Source organism: Ailuropoda melanoleuca, chromosome 9, assembly GCF_002007445.2.
Source record: "Ailuropoda melanoleuca isolate Jingjing chromosome 9, ASM200744v2, whole genome shotgun sequence".
Classification (NCBI taxonomy): domain Eukaryota; kingdom Metazoa; phylum Chordata; class Mammalia; order Carnivora; family Ursidae; genus Ailuropoda; species Ailuropoda melanoleuca.
This window is the reverse complement of record NC_048226.1, coordinates 80,900,532-80,920,992: the sequence shown is the minus strand read 5'-3', so window position 1 is coordinate 80,920,992 and position 20,461 is coordinate 80,900,532. Positions and strand designations below refer to the sequence as shown.

The 20,461-nt window shown below is 37.5% G+C and overlaps 1 protein-coding gene across 5 annotated transcripts in view; it reads left to right on the top strand.

The window, feature by feature from the left end:
• TRPS1 (transcriptional repressor GATA binding 1) overlaps positions 1-20,461 on the top strand; it is a 253,709-nt gene that overhangs the window by 633 nt on the left and 232,615 nt on the right. For 2 of the 5 annotated variants that reach the window (XM_034668550.1, XM_034668547.1), the window contains exon 1: positions 136-573. The exons of 1 other annotated variant lie outside the window; for it this stretch is intronic. In XM_034668550.1, coding sequence (XP_034524441.1) covers positions 564-573 — 10 coding nt within the window. In that variant the 5' untranslated portion in view covers positions 136-563. Of the gene's footprint in view, positions 1-135; positions 574-1,145; positions 1,460-20,461 lie in introns of those variants that run through there. 2 more of the 5 variants (XM_034668549.1, XM_034668546.1) reach the window with 2 other exon arrangements.

Genomic DNA, 20,461 nt, shown 5'->3' with positions numbered 1-20,461 from the left:
TTTTTTTTTTTTTTTTCCCTTTTGCGCGCGTGTGCGCAAAATGTGGGCGATCGCGAGCGGGGAGCCCTGGGAATTAAAAGTGACTTTCTTTGGAAAAAAAAAAAAAAAAAGCAGAGGGAGAGTGTGCAGAAAGCCAAGCGCAGGCTTCTCGGGTTTCACATGCATTTTCTTTCTTCCTTTTTGCGCGTGTGATTTCTTTCTTTCTTTTCTTCTGCTCTCTTTACCCCCCTTCCTCTCCTCCTTTTGGTGGGTCTGAGGCAACTGAGCCTTAGAAACGAGCGACTTCAAACTGCAGTAGCCCCTGGAGTCAGGAGGGTCAAGTTCAGCCGCCAGGGAGGAGGAAAAACAAATCCCCATTTGCCAAAAAAAGAAGTTTCAGGCCGGTGCCCCCTCCCCCTCGCAGCCCCACTCCCCCTCGCTGTCTCTTTCTGGCTGATTTTAATTCTCTCCTACCGGGCGCAGCGGAGGAGCTGGAGGTGGTTGGACCCGAGGGGCCGCCGCCGCCGCCGCCGCTGCAAGTTTTCTGGGGCTCCTGACAAGCGGGGAGCAGACTAGGCACCAGCATGCAGAGTAGTAAGTTGGGCCAACTTGGGAGGGTCGGGAGGGTCTCAGAGAGGGGCCCACTCGGGTCCCCAAAGTGGGAAAACAGCACAGGACTGGCGTTGGCTTTGAAGAGTTTGCAAAGCCAGGCTTCAAACTTTTTGCCTTAAAGGCCCAGCTGGGCTGGAGAAGGAGGGTGTCGCATCCCCTGATGCACCCGCCTCTGCGCGGCTCAGGGCAGCTTGGCCAAGGGGTCTGTGCCCTGTCCGTGCCATGTGGCAGGGCCTTGCAGCCCAGGCGCTTCCGTAGGGGCTGAGGAAGGGGCAGACTTCCTCTGCGGTGCGGATGATGCGCCATGTGTCGCGGGTCAGCGGACACTGGACGGTGATTAAATGCCTGACAGCGGTGGGACATCCAGGCGGACGGGCGCTTCGCCTTCTGTCTAGTTCCTGTTTGGGCTCCAGAGAAACGCATCTTTGAAAGGCCAAGGCAAACATCGCTGTCCCTTCAAATAACTCAAGGATTATAGGACCCCATGAATAATTTGAGGGTGAGGCGGAGGTGGGAGCTGTTTGAAGTGCAAAGCTGTTTTTGTGGCTGGGAAAGCTTTTTTGTTAGTACCTGTGAGAGATGGTGGTGTTTCCCCCTTTCCCCAGGGAAGTCAGTAACCGTTTTATGGCCTGAAGACTCTAAAGCAATTTAAGTTAGAAGGCGAGAAGGACTGGTGGGTTTCAGAGGGAATCTTGGACTGATTAAATTTTAGGTCTTGCTTTACTTCCTCATATCTTTTTAGGCCTCAGAATTGATACTATTGAAAGTTTTTGAGTAAGAGCGGTGTATCTTAATGATGAATCAAAATTATGATAGAATATTCCTCCTTATCCTATTTTGGAAAATCACGGCTAGAGTTTTAAGTGAGGTAAGTGAAGTGGGAAGCGTAGCGGAGAAGTGAAATCGCAGAAAAGTTGGGGCGATTCATTGAACTTTTGTAGATTCATTGAACTTTTGTAAATGCACCAGGTGAACAGGGAAGGGTCTGAGAGGAAAAAGAAGTACAAAGGGATCTCCAGATAGGACCGAGGAAAGAATTCTAAAGAAATGATAACTTCTAGGCCTGGTTGTTGGCTAAAATTTGATGGTTCAAAGCAAAAATACTATAGGAACCTCTAACCACTCTTCAGAGTCATCCAGCTCTTAAGTTAAAACCTATGGATCTTGCTGGCATCATGTTACTTTCCTGCTGGTTTTAGGAAAAGTTGATCATTTAGAAAAGGCTGCCAGAGTTAAAAATGCAAGGGGCAGCAAAGGAAAGTAATGCGGCGGCCAGTTCTTGACGTGGACAAAATGAGAATGAAAGTTTCTGAGCTCACTGTTGTCAAGTTTCTTACATGTTGTTCATTTGCTTAGGACGCTTTCTCAGATATTCCACCGGTTAATGTAAAAAAGCAAACTCGCTCTAGAATGGTGTGGGCTTTTTTTTCTTTCCCCAAGTCCGCCAGGGTTGTGAATAAATACAGGGTTTGTATGGGAAGATGAAGCGTTTCCTGTAAGTTGTGATGCTGACAGGACAGTCTGGAAATGATACCAACATTTTGAGGATTTTTTTTTTTACCTTTAAGTGAAAGTTTATTAATGACATGCTTAATCTTAACAAGTCAAACATATTGTTCTTAGAGCTTATCTCTCCTCAGATTTCATAACTTCCTTTTAAAGCTGTACCCCTGGATGAAAACATCTCTAGATTCAGTTAAATAGACAGGGCCCCGAGCGTGCTAAAGTTTGACGATTATTTTTGAATATTAACAACGTGAAAACTCCTGACGGGGAGATAGAGTTCTAATGCCACGTTATGACTTGATTTCTCTAAATGTGAGGCATTATAAAGCTTCGTTAATACTCTGTTGGCAAAGTATTATTTGCCACGGGTGAGTTGATGTTTACGGCTTCCCAGTACATCTATTATATGTTAGGATAAATGTGTATAGAATACTTTCCTACACAGAATAATCAAGTCTGACACTCTCCAAGTACATGGTGGGACATAGCAAGTTCCTTACAAAAAAGTTTGTCACTCCTTTGAGTTCTGGACCCTGTAAGGGTGTCTGCTGCTATTTAGATGTTGTCCTTTGTCTCTGAAAGGTAACATGAAAAGTAAGGAGGAAGGTGTCATAGTAGTTGTGAGGTCTGAGGTTGACTTTAGAGCTCAGCATTCTGATGATTAGTGTTTTAAATGATTTAATAAAATTTTTGCTTGCAAATAGGTTAAAATCTGTAATAGTGTGTTAATCATAAGTGAGTTGCACATGCCTCTTCCATATTTTCAGTATTCTTTTTACTTTTCTTTTAAGTCACATACTACTCCTGAGTTTACTCTGATTTCCAGAGTACAGGTCTCTGTAATACACATAAGGGGATCTTCATTCATAAGGAAAATCTTCAGAAGAGGGAAATGGATGCATCTGTGGAAAAGCTGCTTTTAAGGTCTTAGTATTTCAGTGATGTTTCTATTACTGTTATTATTTGATATGTGTGTGTGTGTGTGTGTGTGTGTAGAGACAGAGAGAGAGAGAAATAAAGATCACAATTTGCTGTTAATGATCTGCACATTCCTATTAAGATATGCCAAAGGGTGTTAAGTTTTAATAAACTCTTTTCTTACCTTCTTTGTGGAAGTAAATAAGCATTACTGAAATTTTTAAAAAGACTTGTGGAAAATTGTTTTTGAGCTAGAACTTTATTTTGACTTTGAAGTGAGCACAGGTATATTGAAAGCTGGCTTTTAAATGTTTTTTTATGATGCATATAACATAGAAATTATTTTTTTACTTCACTACCCCTTTTGGTAGCAAACAATAATAACACTATGCTATTGTGTGTAAAACAAAATAGACTTTAAGAAATTTATGGGCAGGTGTTTATAATTGATTTAAAGGAAAAATTATTATTTTTGAAATAAGTGATGCACTTAAAATAAAATGACTGGTGCACATTAAAACATATTCTTATTAAGATAGTCTCTGGTGTGTAAAATGAAGCCATTCATTCAACAGACTGACAACTTTCCACTTGGTATTTGCCTTTGCTTAATTTAGTTTCCGCAGGACAGCTAGTGTGGTAGTCTGCATCTGTTTTTGGCAGGCACAGAAAACTATAAACTAAGACAGTTCTGTCCCAAATATCGTAGCTCACAAGTTACAATCAATTTGATAAAAACAGGCAAGTTTTATGGACTTGCTTTCTGTTCATCTTTGGTCAAGCTTTCAGGTAACAGGTTTCTTTCTTTCCCCATTTTGCTGGTTGTAACTACTAGTACCATGGATAACTAATTCTGAGTCCTGTTTTCTCATTTATCTACCTTATTTATTATTTATTGAAATTTGGGGAAATTCATGACAGCATATCTAGACATGGCTTTTACTTTATCTGTGTGATGACTACAGCTTTTGATATCATCATACAGAAGGTAATGAATTCTTTGCTACTATAATAGTTTTACAATTTATGGAATTGCAGGGGCCCCCTTGGATAAAATATGAAGAAACTTACAGCCTTTGCCAGGTAGAAATCTCATCCACTTCTCTGAAGTTCCTGGTGATTGTCACGTATATAGAACACTAACGCACTTTGCAGTTGTTTCCATTGAAAAAAACTAAGCAGAGTTTTTTATAATCATCAAAATTATTTGTCTTCCTCAAGCTTTAACCAGGGGATTAAAGTAAATATGCGAAAATGCCAAGTGTTGTTTTATACTACTGTGCAGCAGCGAACAGAGCTGCAGAGGGAATAATCACTTTAAAAAATTTATCCTCAAGTGTGAGTGGGTCTTTGGCTGTTTGTTTATTTGTATGGGATATTTGATTCGTTATATATGACCTTTATCAATACTGTCCTTAATGTTGCTCTTATGGTCACCTCTAAGGTTGTCCTATCACTGTGGTTTTCAGGTCCCTGGGAACTGAATTCGTTGGACTTTGGTTTGGTTCTCTGATGGGTATAATAATGTAGAACTGGATTTAGTTTAGAAAGAGATCTTTGGGCTTAAGGAGACCTCTTTCACTGAATTTGGGGAAGGATCTATGGTTGAAAATTATTTGAATTGTTAGTTTGAGAAGAAGGCTAACTGGTGGCTGAAGCCATAGTAGCTATTATAGAAGCATTGTCGACTTTTTGTCATCCCCCCACCCCCCCACTTTTTTTTTCCCCAAGAGCACAAATCCAAGTAGCAAAAACAAAGATGAAATTATCTATGCACTTCAAATTTGAAGCATCATTGGAAATCATTTTCTGATTCAAAGCTATAATTGAAATACAAATAACATGAAAATGCCCCCCGAAAAAAACATTAAGGGCCCGCTTTTTGTTCCTAAGCATGTTTCATTAAAAATAAGAAAGAAAACTTTTAATTTTTAAAATGTTTCTAGCTCTTTAAAAACCTGCAGTAAATACTTTACAAGTGGCTAGACACCTTCCCTGGTGGTTTAGTTTATACAAGCAGGAAACTTTCTCTCCTACTCTTTCTCTCTTTCTTGTTTTCTTTAACCCAGCTGACGTAATGCCAAACTTTGCTTTAAAAGAACAGACAGAAGTAATTGGTAGCTTTTAACTTTTAATAATGTTCTGGATTGGTTTTAGTGGCCAAAATGCCATTTTTAAAAAAAAAGTTCAAGTAAGAACGGGCTTGTGGCCTGAGGAAGAAAGGCTCTGTTGATGCAGTTATTTTTATTCTTGTTTTTCAATCTGTTATTAAAAATCTTTCCTGCTGAGCACTGCTGGATTTCTCCAGTTGCTCTCTGTGGTGGCTGGTGCATTTCAGGTTACCATAACTTAAACAGTTTTTGGGTTTTGGGGAGAGTGAGTATTTGTGTTGCGTGATTTCTTTCTTATTTGGAAAAAAAAACCATTGTTTTTGTTTCAATTGAGATGAATTAATTAAGATTATCAATGGCGACAGGTCAATGAACGTGTTTATATAAAGAATGCTACACCTGTTAGCAAGAGCCTGAAATGTGGAACTTTAATTGTGACATTAATCATTTTTATGTTCAGGGGAAGGAAGATAGATGAAACTTTACAAAAATATATTTTTAGATTGAAAGCGTTAATTTTAAGGGTCAGTTTGTTTCTAGTGGTGGTTCTTTTATTCGCACAATTTTAGACGATAATTTTTTAACCCTATTTATCACGCAGTGTGTTTAGTTTCCTTTTTTTTTTTTTTTTTAATAGTCATTTTCTCTCTTCCTGATCTTACACAGGCAAACAGAACTTTCTCCAGTTAAGAGACATCTTGGTGATGTTGATTGACATCAGGGCAACTTCAGAAGCTGGCAAGTAGGAAAATCTTTTCAGAGGGCAAAAAGATTTGTGCCAGTTTTTCCTTCCTTGGGGAAAGACACTCCACCCAGAAACGGGGCCTTCTGCCCCATGGTGGGCCAGAACTGAGTATCGACGTTGCTGGTGTGAATTGTTTGTAAGGTTTAAATCTTATGGTTACTTTTCTTGGACTTGGCTTTTAACCCCAAATTTGTTTTGAGAGTTTTTGTTTTTCTTTTCGTTACACAGAGCGTATTTTAAAAATAATACATACTGAAATTAGGTATCACGGAGATACCCTAAAATGTCTTTAAAGGCTTTTACAATTATAAAAGTATTCCGCATATTTAAGGAAGTTGACGTGTTCTCTGCATAGAAATTTGACAGTTTTGACTTACCTTATGTCTTTCTCAGTTTTTCTTGTGAGAGCTAAGACTTTAGTTCAAATCAGGGGCATTCTTTCTTTGCTAACTACTCCTTTACTTACGGATTTGTCAGGAAAAACTTTAGGAGCTAAAGCTGTAGTTGTTCGCATCAGTCGTGGTGAGAGTATCTTAGAGTAAGTCTTACTTTATTTTTCACAGAGTTTTCAAACAAATTTAAAGTTATGGGTTTCTCTGTCATTGCATTTTTATTTAGTGAATGTCGGTTTATTACTTCAAAACTGAGGGAACAGTAATAAATTTTAGCAAGAAGGAAAAAAAAGGCAGAGGGTGGTGTCCCGAGCCCTGATCCTTTAATATCAGCAGTGTGTGTACTGTTCAGTGGTGGGGAGGGGGGTTGGGGAGGCTTTGTGGGAGATGATACCAAAAAAAAAAAAAAAAAAAAATTCATCAATTGCGCATATGATCCCCTCCCCTTAAGGTTTACTTAAACAATATGTTTCAGTTTTGCCTCAAACCATTCCGCACCACTTCTGCTCCCAAGAATCCACCACTATCTTGGTTCCTGAGCGATTAAGGATGACACTTTCTGTTGTATAATGAACTGCAGTATTGTTTGAACAAAGGTAACATATTTTGATTTGTGTAATTTTTTGGTAGCTACTAATAGGATACCTCTAATATGAGAGGAAAGCTAGCAGTGTAAACGCCTGCAAATGCTTGTAATATCCACGGGAGCTGTACTGTGTTTGGACTGTTGCTGGTGTGTGTGCATGCAGTTGTGGGGTGTTGCATGGATGTAATGTACGTGGACCGATAAGAGGTAGATACACCTTGAAGGTGGATTCTAATATGTGAAACCATTAACTCTGCCCTTTAAACATGAATCTTTTAAGGAGTTACATGACCTACTTTATGAAGTCTGGAAGTTTGAAATGGGTATGGAGTTTAAACATGATGAAGCCATCATTATCATAATACCTTTATCTGCTCTGAATTTACTAAGAAATTTTAAAAATGACAAAAAAACTATAAATCAGAATGCCACCTTTCACCGTATTTTAAGAAGTGCTTCTGAAGAAGAATTTTTTAAAAGTCCCATTTGTTTCTGTTGAGAGGAGCAGTTAAGTGACAGTGCTGTTTCTGAATATATCTTTTTATGGGATAGCACTTTATAGTTTGCACTTCTATCCCAAAACGTTATGTAGAAATAATATAGAACATGTAAAGACTCCGTACTGTGACCCAATGTGTTTTTCCCTAGGGTGATGGATTCTGTGCGTCACCCAAATGTGATGCTATTTGCCAGGCTTGTAATACTGGTTCTGAGGGTTGCTGTATGTCCTATTTCATCAAGCAACACAATACAACAACTTTGGTATCTAGGTAATTGACACAGTCAAAATAGGCTCTGGAAAATGTTCCAAATACTTCTAACTCAGAAGTTAACTTATATGTTCAATTTGTTTAACATTTGAATAAACAATGACTCATTGTCAGCTATTTAAGCCTTCTATAGTAGATAGTATTAGAAAGAGATATACAAGTGCCCATAGTTCATTTTCTCGTTTCTTTTTTCCTTTATTTGAAGGTAGCATGGTTCTCCTATTTGCATTTATAATTGCTTTATCTGTTAATCACTTTGTATTCGTGACAGCGAGTAGTACAGTATTGTGAACAATAATAAACATATTCATAGGGTCTAATGTGTATGTCCTAAGCTTTAAAAAAAACATTAATAATATATTATTTGAGTATTAGAATAACCTAGAATGAACCCAGTATAGGGTAATAGATATGCCACATTTGCTCTTGAGGCATTAAATATATTTTAGCTGTAGAAAAAAAGATAAAGATTTCAAAGCCTCAGAGCTTTTTTACTTGTAGAATCTGGATAGAATTTATGAAACTTACTAATCAACAAATACTTTTAATATAACATGTGCTTCTTGATTAGATTCTACCATATGGCTTTCAACGGATTCTTGTGGATCAGTATTGCAATTTTTCCTTATAGAAACATATATTATGTCTGAGATCAGAGACATCTATAAGTAGTGTAAATATATAGGGCAGAAGTTAGTTTGTGGAATCTGTTTTCTCTATTACGTGATACACTTCATGTGCAAAGGGATCAAGCATTACTAATCTAGTTTTAGCTTTATTTTCTCTGAGCTATACACAAGTGCAGCATATGAATTTGTGACTTCATATTAACTTAGTGTGTACATGTACGTACACATATCTTTATTCTCACTCGTATAGAATGTTTTGCATTACAGGCACTGAATGGAATTTTAACATATTACATATTTTTTTAAAATGACTTTAACCTTTGTAATATGCATTTTAATTACTTGATGTATCCCAACACCTATTTGAAGGTTAATTTAATTATAATTTTGGTTCTGAAATGAGAGCAAGATTGGCAAAACAAATTAAAAACTTAACTTCTACTTGTGACTTCTCTGTGATGTCATTATCCAGACATCATCTTTAGCTCTGAAAGATGTAGAAATAAATACATCAGCCTGTTATTCTCTCAATACTATTAAGTAGTTCTGAACATATAAAAGTTCCTGAAAGACATTTTGGTTTTTCTTTCAGCTTTACTTTATGATGCCATTAAATTTTTTTGAAAGAGAATCTCACTCCCTGTAATTTTTAAAAATACCATTCAACTGATGAAGTTAAGACTGGTTATATATATATATATATATAAATTTTAATCAAGGTCCATGTTACTAATTTTTCTCACGACATGTTAGCCCAGTTGTTGAATGATTAATAATTCTTTTATCAACTGTTCCTGTATATAGCTTTGAGATCTTTTAAAATTGGGTATTTACTGTATCTGGCAGCTGAATTTTTATTTAATAAATCAATTTGATTATGAATTGAAACACAAGTGATTATTTTTTATACCATCTTTAACTTACTATTGAAAGTATTATTGCAAAATTTTCACCTCGGTTCTTCAAACTTAGGTGAGTTTTAGAAAATAACTTAGGTACAAGTGGCCAGTGGAAGCAATTACATCCAAGCAAGGAGTAATATGAAACATTATTTTCTGTAACTTATAAGCAGATCCTAAGAATTGTTTCTCTTTTGCATTTAGGACAAATTTGCATTACATCCATTGCATGAAAGATGTGGTAAATTACTATAAGAAACTCACTGTCATCTAAAGCTCAATGACTGTGAACTCTTTATTTAACTCTCTATCCCATTACTGTTTATTCTACTTTTAAATGTCCCGTTCTTAAGACAGTTTCTGTTGTTGAAAGAGTGTCCTAATTATTTACATTTTACTTTTCTTTGTCTCCTGATAAACTTTAAGAAACTGTCACTTGTAAGATTTTAGGCTGATAGTAAAAATCATAATGTACACATTTTATATAAAAATATGTGTACATGGTCTTGCGTGTTCAATTTGTCAGACATTTAACTCTTTAGTGTTCCACATATTTGTGTGGACTTATGTACATACCTATCATGTATTTTTACTCCCAGAAATGTTCAATACATCGTTGTTAATTTTTAATTACGTGTATACATGCTCTTCTCACTCCGCAAGTGATTCAATACATCATTGACAATGATAAACACTTAAAAATGAGACCAATAATGAGTAGAAATGGAAAATAGGGAGGTAGATATTAGTGCAAGCAGGTTTTCCTCCTTTTTGTTTGTGTCATGTTCAGTTGCTATTTAAAAAGCTATATATATGTGCACATATATAAATGAATATATATACACACATATGTATATATATCTGAACAGAAGGGGGGACATGGATACTGTACAATCCATTATAATGTAAGGAAATATTGCAATATATGGCTTTATTTATTTATATATTTTTGACACAGGAAACTTTGACCTCTTTGCCTGTGGTACTTGGGAATTTAGATAAACCCCATTGGGGTCACACTCATGAGTTCCGGCTTTGCGTGACAAAAAGCATTCTTAGCTTCTGGTGCGCCACTGTGCTGTTTTCCTTCAGGACTGGAAGTCCTGTAAGTTAATTTGGCATTTGAAAGCACTACTAGAATTTTTCCCTTTTGAAAATCCTCTGGATGGTTTTCAGAGGAGTAAGCAGAGATCACGGGCAGCGTGATGTCGTTCTTTTCAGGATGCTAAAGAAAATTATACTGAGAGCAAGCATGCTTCCTCTGGATTATTCTGCCATGCTTTATTACCATTTTTTCCCCATTTTTTTTTTCTCCTCTTTGGGATCTAGTATTTCAGTTTAAGGAGGAATAAAGATTTTTCCTTTTAGTGGAAAAATGTGCTTGCTGCAAGGTTTTTACCTACATTTCTTTATAGTATGTACCTTTGGAGGGGGTGAGCAATAGAAGAAGAGGAAGAAACTTGTGTACTATAAAATAATAATATGCTTTTGTTGTTTGCTGTTGAACAGGCCTTTGCCATTCCATTTCTATGAGGAAATGCATTGAATGAAATTAAATAAAGTTGTGGTATAATTTTGAAACGATTGTAAGCACCAACAGTGACATATTTCTGGCAGAAAGATTAAGACAATGTCAGTTACTCAGTGCTTCCACCAAACTCTGTATTCCCAGTTTATAAATATGAATTTGACCATTTGATCACAGATGATGTTTGATATGAATGTATCTTGATTCAGGGAAGAGAGTACTTAAATTATTCTCACCATCAGTATGCTTTAGATTTGCAAGAAATATATGCCAAGTATCATGTTGTCAGTCCTTTGAGATTTTTTAGTAAAGAGTTTTACTTGTTTATAGTAGCTTATATTCAATGATACCAAGCACAGGCTGCTTAACATACTTGTGCATTGAGCTCTAGTGAAGTTCAAGAAGTGGTTGTATTTCCACCAAGATTTAGGGAGTAATGTATTAGAAGAGTAGCCATCTACTAATGATGGTTCTGAGGTTTGGAATTTGTAACTGATTTTTAGGAGCTATGGCATAAATATAATAATAGGTAGAAATATTTAGAGTGGTCACCTTTTATAAAAGTTAGTTCTGTCTTTCATGTCTAGGAAAATATAGCAGTGAATGTTTGCTTTTTGTATGTTTTGTCTCCAAGCAGAGGAAACTGACAGTTTTATGTTTTAAGTGCCGAAAGTTGTTCTTGGCTAAGCAGTCCCTGAGTTAATCACCGGGATGTTAACTCGAATTTTTGTCTTTGAAAAGTTTTCGAATTTTAAAGCGAAATATGCTTCCATTATTTCCAAATTGACATCCTGCGCTCTGGATTGGTTTTTAGAGAAATGTTTTCCAAATTCTCTTGGATTGCTTGAAGTCCATTGATTTTGAAATATTTAGTTTTGTTTTTTTAAGCCTTTCCGAAAGGAGAGGAAAAACTTCCATCTTTTTAGGATTTTCTTATTATAGGACCCTCGTTATTTGCCATTAAGTGCAAATTAATTCTGCATTTATTTTGTATACTTTTTTTCTCCTTTTGTATTCTTTTCAGAACTCATTTTGATGCATCAAAAATTGAGAGAACAGTGATTTCCACTCCTCTGCCACACCTTTTTGTGATAAGATATTTTGGTCATTGCTAAGGAGTCACAGAGAAATCCTGTCTTATGTCGTTTACACACTTTCATTTTTACTTCAAAAAAGAGTGGTATTTGAAAATTATATATTTATTCTAATTACAAATATTGTGAATGGTGTAAAATAACATGACATTTAGGTTTTTCTCATTTGTGTCTTAGGCAACTTGTGTCTAAAAATTTGTCTGAAGGAAAAAGAAAAAGTATTTTAACCAGCTTTAAAATTAATTTAAGACAGTCTTGTGGATTTCTCCAAAATGAATATGAAAATATAAAATACTGTCAGTGCACAGGGTTAAAATTAACTTTATATGTATAGTGGCGGCTTTAACCTGACATCTTTTAATGTAAAGGATGTTTTAGTACAAAGAAGATTTTTCTCTCGTTTTGCCTGTATTTGATTTTATTTTTTGCAAGCTGTTTGCTTGAAATGATTGGCATCCTTAAATTATGGTTATGTGTAAAACAAATAAGGCTGCTACTATAAAGAAGCAACAGCTCTGCACATTCATCTTAAAGACTATTTTAAAATATTTTCGTTTGCAACGAATGCATCAGGCCCAAAAGAAATAGATAGTATCCCTAACACATCGCCCACACTATTCTCTCGAAGTGGAATTGAGTCTGAGAGAGAGCGCATTTGTTCCACTCCTAGTGGAGTGTATTTCATAGTATTTTGGTGTCTCTGCTGGTAGAAATGTAGACATTTCAACCAACCACCTCCTTCTCTGGTTCCTCTGATAGCAGGTGAACATTTTGCCAAAATTTTTGGTCCAGTCCATTGTAATCAAAAGCATGTTGTGGCATTGGGCTAATGGGATGATTTTAAGTCATGTTCGTTAACGTTATTCTGAAAAAATAATTTTAAAATATTTACCTGTTTGGAATAGAATGGAAGAGCTGGGACGGTGTTTTTAGATTTAATCCAAAGCCCCTAGATACTGGTAAAGAATTAAACAATTCTATAGTTCATTTCTCCTTTTCCTAATGTGGGAGAAAGTGGGGTTTATTTGGGTAAACAGCTTTGTAGAAGTAATCGGTTAACTTTTATTTTGACAAAACGTGATCATAGAAAAATATGCGCAGTAATATGTGCATTTTATTTCCTTAGGTTCCATCCATAAAACCATGTAGAAAAGAAAATGAACAGAAGAATACATTTAATCACCTGTCTGAGGTCAGATGTAGAGTGTACTGCGTAGCCTGCGAGAGAATTCTCTGAGTTCTGTGCTTGTGTTCTAAAACCTGGCCCCCATCTCCTTTGCTCATGGGCACATTTCATCATGTGTACGAGAGTGTCTCGTGTTCTGCTGCCCACGGATGCGTGGAAATGTGGATTTAGGCTGTAGAGCCTTGGAACAGTTTTCTGCTGAGGAAAAGGGGAAGCTGGCTAATGAAACACTTCTTACTGCCTGAACTTTCTTTGCATGGTCCCTCTAAAAGCTACGACTCAAGTTTAAATTTTGGCTCTTTGTTGTTCTTTCATTCAGGTATTATTTAGAGTGATCCTAGGATTGTAGTTTCTTTTGAGGGATAGAAGCTGAGGACATAAGCTACTATCCATTCTAGCAAAAGCATCTTATTTTACAAAGGAGAGCACTGAGGATGAAGTTAAGGTGAATTTCCCATGACCGCACAGCTACTGAGAAAAAGAACTGAGCTTAGAACGCGTGTCTGGTCACCATCATCAGTTCTACATAGAACACTGGACAGGTGTGAGGTTTGTGGATGGAGTCTGCCTAATACTTGAAATTCACTACTTTTCATTTTTCCTTTTGTGGATGGATTTGAGAATAGAATTAGAGTATCATTTATTCATATGCAGTGGGAAATTGATCATGTAATAGATCAGCTGGTACATTCACATTATTTCTTTATCAATACCTTATGACCATAGGGGAATCAAGTGTGTAATCCAGAAGTTAGCCTGAAAGTTAAGCAATTACCACAGAAAATTTAGGCTTAATGCTCTTTCAAACCCCTGAATAATACAAGCCTCTTTAGATTCGTGTGTGTAAAATTCATTTGGTAAAGTATTGGTTATAAAATGGTCATTAATAAGGAGTTAGTTTGTATTATTCTTCTCCCTGTAGTTTAGTAGTTTAAAATACTTCCCAACATTCATCTGTTTTGAGGCCAGCTTTAAAAATAAAAACAGTCCATTTGAATTAAGGATTTTTTTATCTTCCAAGAAACTGGACTTTTCTTTATTCATAACAGCCATAAGCCCCTTGGCAGGTTGAAAACTATAGACAGCATCTGTGAGATTAGGCCTGAAATGTGCAATTAGTTATTAAAACGTGGTTTAGAAACCATTCGTGGCATTTTAATAAACTCCTCAGCATTTAGAAAAACAAATTAACAAAAGAATAATAAGGAACTTCATTTATTTTAAATGCTGTTGTTATTCTGTCTTTTGAGTGATAAATTTCAGCTTAAATGTAGTAAAAATGATATATTTTAAAATATAACTGTAATGGCTTTATTTATCTTTTAGAGTTTCTTTAAAGTTACATTTTTATCCATGACTCCACTGTACAATATGAATACAATTAACAGTTCTTTATCGGTTATAGTTAAGCTAATTTTAATCATTTACGTTGTTGGATTGGAAAACCAGGAAAAATTCTCTGTCATCTTAGACATCTGAGGTGTATTTTACTTAAATTTCTAATTTCTTCTTATCTTTCCTTACTAATAGTTATATAATCTAGAGGTTAGTGCAACTCCCCTCACCAGTGAGATTGACGATGGTTCCTCAATCTCCGAGGGCACTCTCATTTCCATTTGTTTTAAAGAATTCTGGTGAGTGCCGTGCAGAAAACTGTTGGACCCAAGTCATCCCCCAAACTGTTTTAGAAGACAGTTCTAGGAGGGTCTTTGGCAAGGAGGAGTGTCAGACCCTGGAAATGGCAGATTTGGTCCAGGGTCTGCTCTTGAACCCATTTCATGTCGAGTTGCCAGGTGAAGATACCTGTTGGACTGCCTTTTATTTGTCTGGGTTTTTGTCTTAGCCAGAGGGCAGGCTTGTCTTTTTTTTTTTTTTTTTTTTTTTTTGGTTGTTTTGTTTCAGTAATGTTTCTTTCAGGTGAAAACCCTTTATAAATGGCTGCTGGGAATACTATTACTTTAAAATAAGAAAGTTTGCCTATGGAAAAAGATCACATTCAGTCAGAAATAATTACATCAGAGAGTAATGAAATAATCTTTAATATTAAAAAGCATTTCTTTTAAAATGGGTTGAGGAATCATCTTAACGAGTATGGTGACCATCTTAGCTGTTTTTGTTGAACCTCCTTCTAGCTATAGTGAGCATTGTGTACCGAGAAGGGCTGAAAACTTCCATTACTATTACCTAACTGTCCAGGATTTTTGCCCCCCTCTTCCTCTGGCAGCTGATTATGTAGTTGATTTTTTTTTTTTTTTTTTTTTGAGTTTAACACCCGATGTTTACTTGATGGAACCATAGGAAATGTTATCAATGCTTATTACACCGCCCTCATTTTTCTTAATGTTATTTTGGGGTTTATTTTTCTACTGATCTTCTCCCTATATTCCAAATATCTCTTTTTCTCCATTGACTTTAAGAGATTGGAACCCTCCCATATTCTCTTGGCATCGAAGATCAAAATAAATTTTAAGTGGCTTTTACTTCTGGGCTTTGTTTTTCAGAAAGTACTTTTTTTGTTGGCTTTTAAAAAACAGGTCTCATCCAGATAAGGTTTAAATAAGATGATTTTTTATATATTTTTCTCCTTTCCACTTATTAAGGGGTTTGCTTTCTGATAAATCAATATACGTTTAATTTTTTTTTTTACTCCTTCAGAATCATAACTTTGCTAATATATTCATCCACATTTAGGAAACCCCTTCTCAAACATTCCTTAATCTGTTTTATGCTTGTTCTCACGGCTCATATTTGTAAACAAAGACTATCCTGGATATTTTATAGAAGGTAGCTACATGGCATTTATTTTCTGCTAATTTGGATTCTAATCCAATTACAGTTGTTCATGGGAAATTCTTAGAATCTAGGAAAAGTCCAGTCGCAATTCTGTAGTTCATACACGGCTGCTGAAGCTGAGAGATAGGTTATGTGTGGTTTAAACACTGGACCGATTTTAGGTAACACTCCACAAATAATGAATATAGCTCCCTTGAAAGTTTAGAAAAATACAAGGTAAAACAAAACAAAAGGCTACTTTTTATTTATTTCCAGATGGATTCCATCTTGTACTTGGCATGGCACAAAGTCAAAATGTTGCACTTTGAGATTTATTAATTAGAATGTTTCTAAGCCAGATATGGAATCTGTTCTCCTTTTTCAGATAAAAGATAAACCTACTCAGCTATAAAAATAACTTTAGAGTGGGAAAAACGTTGACATCTCAAATCTGGGTTGTCTTTTCATGTATACCTCCATTTCTCAGCAAAGCGAAATCTACCGGGTTCCTCCTTTTGTTGACACTGCTGGATTGAGGACACCAGTGGCCTCATGGCAGCCAAGCCCAGTGGTCTTGCCATCTGACTGCATCTCTTCAGTGAATTGGATGCTGCCAACCGTTCTGTTGAGTATCTCTCCTGGCTTGGCTTCCGAGAGCTGTGCATCCCTACCTCACTTGTTTTAGTCTGTCCTTGACTTTCCTCTTCATCTCTGCACTTTTCCTTAGTATTATATGTTTTTACCTTGATCTGAATTTGCCTCCAGACCTTACTTGGCTTCTGAGTTCTAATGTCAGTAGTCTTTAGAGGCCATAGGTACTCGTTTATAAATCCATCTATCATCATTAGCCTGGCATTCAGGACTCTAAGCTTTGTTCCCAGTTTACCAGTTCTCTCTGTACTATACCATGTGTTCTACCCTCCAGGTAGTACTTAGAACTGGAACATTCCCATACCAGCCTTCATTCATGTTCTTCCCTCTGTGAGATGCTTTTCATCCATCCTTAACTGTAGGAATTCTACCTATCCTCAGATGTTGACTTTTGTTTTTCTTCCTGAAGTCTTCAGATTTACAGTCATTTAGATTTAACATCCCTGCCCTGGGTTCCCATTTATTTGTGGCTTTGGTATATAGCCCATACTAGAATCTACTTGGCATTGCAAGTCTGGAAAGAATAAGAGGATACCCAATTTATGTCTGTCCTCTTTACAAGCCTTCCATGCAGTGGTTTCTCAAAAGTGTTGGGTTAAATTGGCACATGGGGGAAGGACACTTTGTCCAGAAGAGCATGAGACTTTTAGGTATTGACAAATTGTGAAATTGGATTGTTAAATTTCAGAGAGGTAAGGGATTATCTGATGTTACATAATTAATAGACATTTTTTTTAAAGATTTTATTTATTTATTTGACAGAGATAGAGACAGCCAGCGAGAGAGGGAACACAAGCAGGGGGAGTGGGAGAGGAAGAAGCAGGCTCACAGCGGAGGAGCCTGATGTGGGGCTCGATCCCATAATGCCGGGATCATGCCCTGAGCCGAAGGCAGACGCTCAACCGCTGTGCCACCCAGGCGCCCCAATTAATAGACATTTTTTGAAGTTTGCCCTGACGTATCGTTCCTAAAGTATTATACTGCTGGTTACAACTTAACATGCCATGTTTTGCGGGGTACTTTTAAATTCTGTCTTTACTGGATTAACATCATTGAACCAAGTGTGACAGTATTGGTAAAACTGAGGTCAAGGGAGGCCCAGACACATTTGTGAATTACAGAGAAATGAAAACCCATATTGCCTTGTGCTTTACTGATACTGCATTTGAGGTAGTACAAAATAATCAAAAATGCAAAGTGATAAATGATGTGCCCTGAATATGTGAAGGTTAACAATGTTAGGTTCCAAGGTCACGAGCCAGAAATGGGTGGTTTTAACTTCCACATGTTGAATGTTTGTCAGCCCAAATACTGTGTCCTGATGTTTGGCTTCATGGTTCCCTGTGAGAGGTCCGGTGCTTGGATGCTATGGGAGCAAGGAAGATTTAGACCTTGGGAAGATCTAACACAGACATTGGTGAATAAGGTTCGTCAGGAACTGAGCAGAAGCATAAATAATGCTGGTTTGGGATGCCCAGGTTTATGGCAGTGAAGGATATTGAACCTCCCCTTGCTCTTTTCAATTTCCATGTCTCCTTGAGGGATGGCCAATGAAGTGATAACTGAATAAGCTGCTGAGACATTTTTCATGTTGAAATAAGAATGCCTGAGACTTCTTTGATTGTTTGATTTGTACTAATTACTTTTAATTTCATTTTAAAAGCCAAGGAACAATTTGAAGTTTTTTTGTTTTGGGGCTTTTTGGTTTTTTGGGTTTTTTTGTTTGTTTGTTTTTTAGACCATATCCTTGGCCTTCTCTCTGTAGTTGTTTTTGTTTGTTTGTTTGTTTTTTAACCACAAATCTTTCTTTTATGTAAGAATTGGGAAGTCTCTTTGATTTAATATATGAATCTGTTAAGCACTTAAATATTACCTTAAACAGCTCTGGAAAATTATGAAGGCTTGCTATTACTGCACGTTCCCAAATCTGTATGGGCATGGAACCATGAAGGAGAAATCAAGGAGAGGATCTATTTAGTGAATTTCTTTACTTCTAGGACAGCTCATTATTTGGAAGACTCTCATTTATCTATTTCTTCCTTAATAACAAAACATTCCAAAGCTTCCTAGAAACCTTAGCTAATTGCATTTTTCAGACATACTTCTCTGATGTCACCTTATGTCTATCAGCAACTTAAAAAATCCTTTGAAGGGGATTGTTGGGGATTTTTAAGAGTAATAGCTGCCTTAATTTACAAACTATTTAAGTGATAGAGAGTTTCATGGAAGAGTACATTCTAGTTAATAAGTAGGAATTTTTAAATCCTCTGTATTTTTCCACAACTGAAGGGGCGCATACTTTTGGTTGAAAGTGAGTAGGCGAAACGTAGTCCTGCTCTCCTGGTAGTCTTGGTGGCTTAGAAATCTCTTTATTGTAGTTTCATAATCCCTGACATGACTATCTAGCTCTCATGTCTGCTAATGCAGAAATTGAGGAAGGAAATGTATGTTTTGGCTCCATTAAAATGTTCCTTATCAGACTGTATGGAGGAGGAGTGGTCACTGAAGATGCCTCTATTTGCCAGCTGGACGCCGTGCGCACTGTGCGAGTTTCCTGTCTGCTAAAGCTATGTGGTGCCCTTTAATGATGGGAAGGAGCACATTATTAAATGTGCTGGTCCGGCGGTGGTAGTGTTTTCACTTGTGAAAATCAGGGAGCAGAGGGCATGCAAACTTTGCCCAAAGGCTGGATACAGTTTGCATAAAAATGAGCTATGTGTGGCAACAGCTGATTTGGTGGATGCCTCGCTAGTGCTGATCACTAAGGAGAAATGAGAGCAACCACAGGCCATAGGTGAGCTGGGTTTACAGGGGAAAGGGCCCTTCCCCAGAGGGCCACCTTCAAATGATGGTATGGGTCACATTTGTGGAGCACTGTGCTAAGTGTACTGTCTCCAGCTGGGATCCATGTTTCTCAGGGTTCGCCTAAGGCTGGGACAGGTAGCAAGAGCAAAATCAGCATTTGAACCCAGGTCGTGTGGCTTAGTAAGCACTCCTACTTCACTTCTCATTTGCTGTGAGCAGGGTTTTCAGTTGTGTATAATCCAGGGGTTTCAAAGACTAGGTGACTTTCATATTCATGCTGTTTTAGTCTGTTTTCTTCTCAAACCCTAATTTACCTTTATTCATTTTCAGAGAAATAAAACAATTGTCTTTATATGTGACATTTTAAAATCTGGTTTTAGTAATAGCTCATGTTCAACTTGTGTTCTTTCCATAGAGGTAGCTGCAATCTTGTGTTAAAAAAAAAATCTGTATTAGTCTAAGTATCTGTGTCTTCTTGGCTCCATTAGAGCAAAAAGGCTGTGATCAGCAAACTCTTGTAGGGGGAAGTTTTTGAATGACATGGGGATGTGGTACTGTCCTGTTAATCCTCAGGGCTCTGTGTTTCTTACATTATGTGCACTTCTGGACAACTGCCCCTGCTCCAAGTGGGGTCTTAGCGTGGCATTCTGACTTGGCTTCTGTGTGTTACAAAAACATTAAAAGGAAAGGTTGATTTGGGTTAGGCATACAAAAACAAACAGGAAAGCCCTTTATCATCTCCTAGTTTGTCTCTGTTGGATTAATTTAAAAAAGTCATTTATAGTTTATGAGTGAGCTTTAAAGATCCAGCGTATGTTGCTGGTTAGTATAGTCACACAAGCAAAAGCCAAGAGTAAACCTGCTTTTATTTTTTTCCTTTTATTTTAAGGAGAAATAAAAAAAAAAAAATCAGGACCGCAGATCAGTAACAGCAATAGGATTCCATTTCCTTTTAACTGCTTCTCCAGAAGCTCCAGTCAGAGCGAGTTGGCTGCGTCGTGGAAGGAGGCTGCTTGCGGGCTGCCTGTGGCCTTTGAAGCTGCGGCGACAGGAGCTTTGTGTGCGTCGGTGGCGTTCGCGGTGCCTCGCACGAGGCCCCGGCCTGCTGCAGCCACCACGCGTGCTCGGCGCCGGGCTGTGGGCGTGTTGTCGCAGGCCGCCCCGCGGAAGCGGCCCGTGCGCTCGGCCTGCGCGTCCCTGCGTGTGGCTGGAGCGCGCCCGGCTCCCTGCGCTCTCGCCGCGCCGATTTCCCCCCTGCGCTCCGCGCTCCGCGCCCCG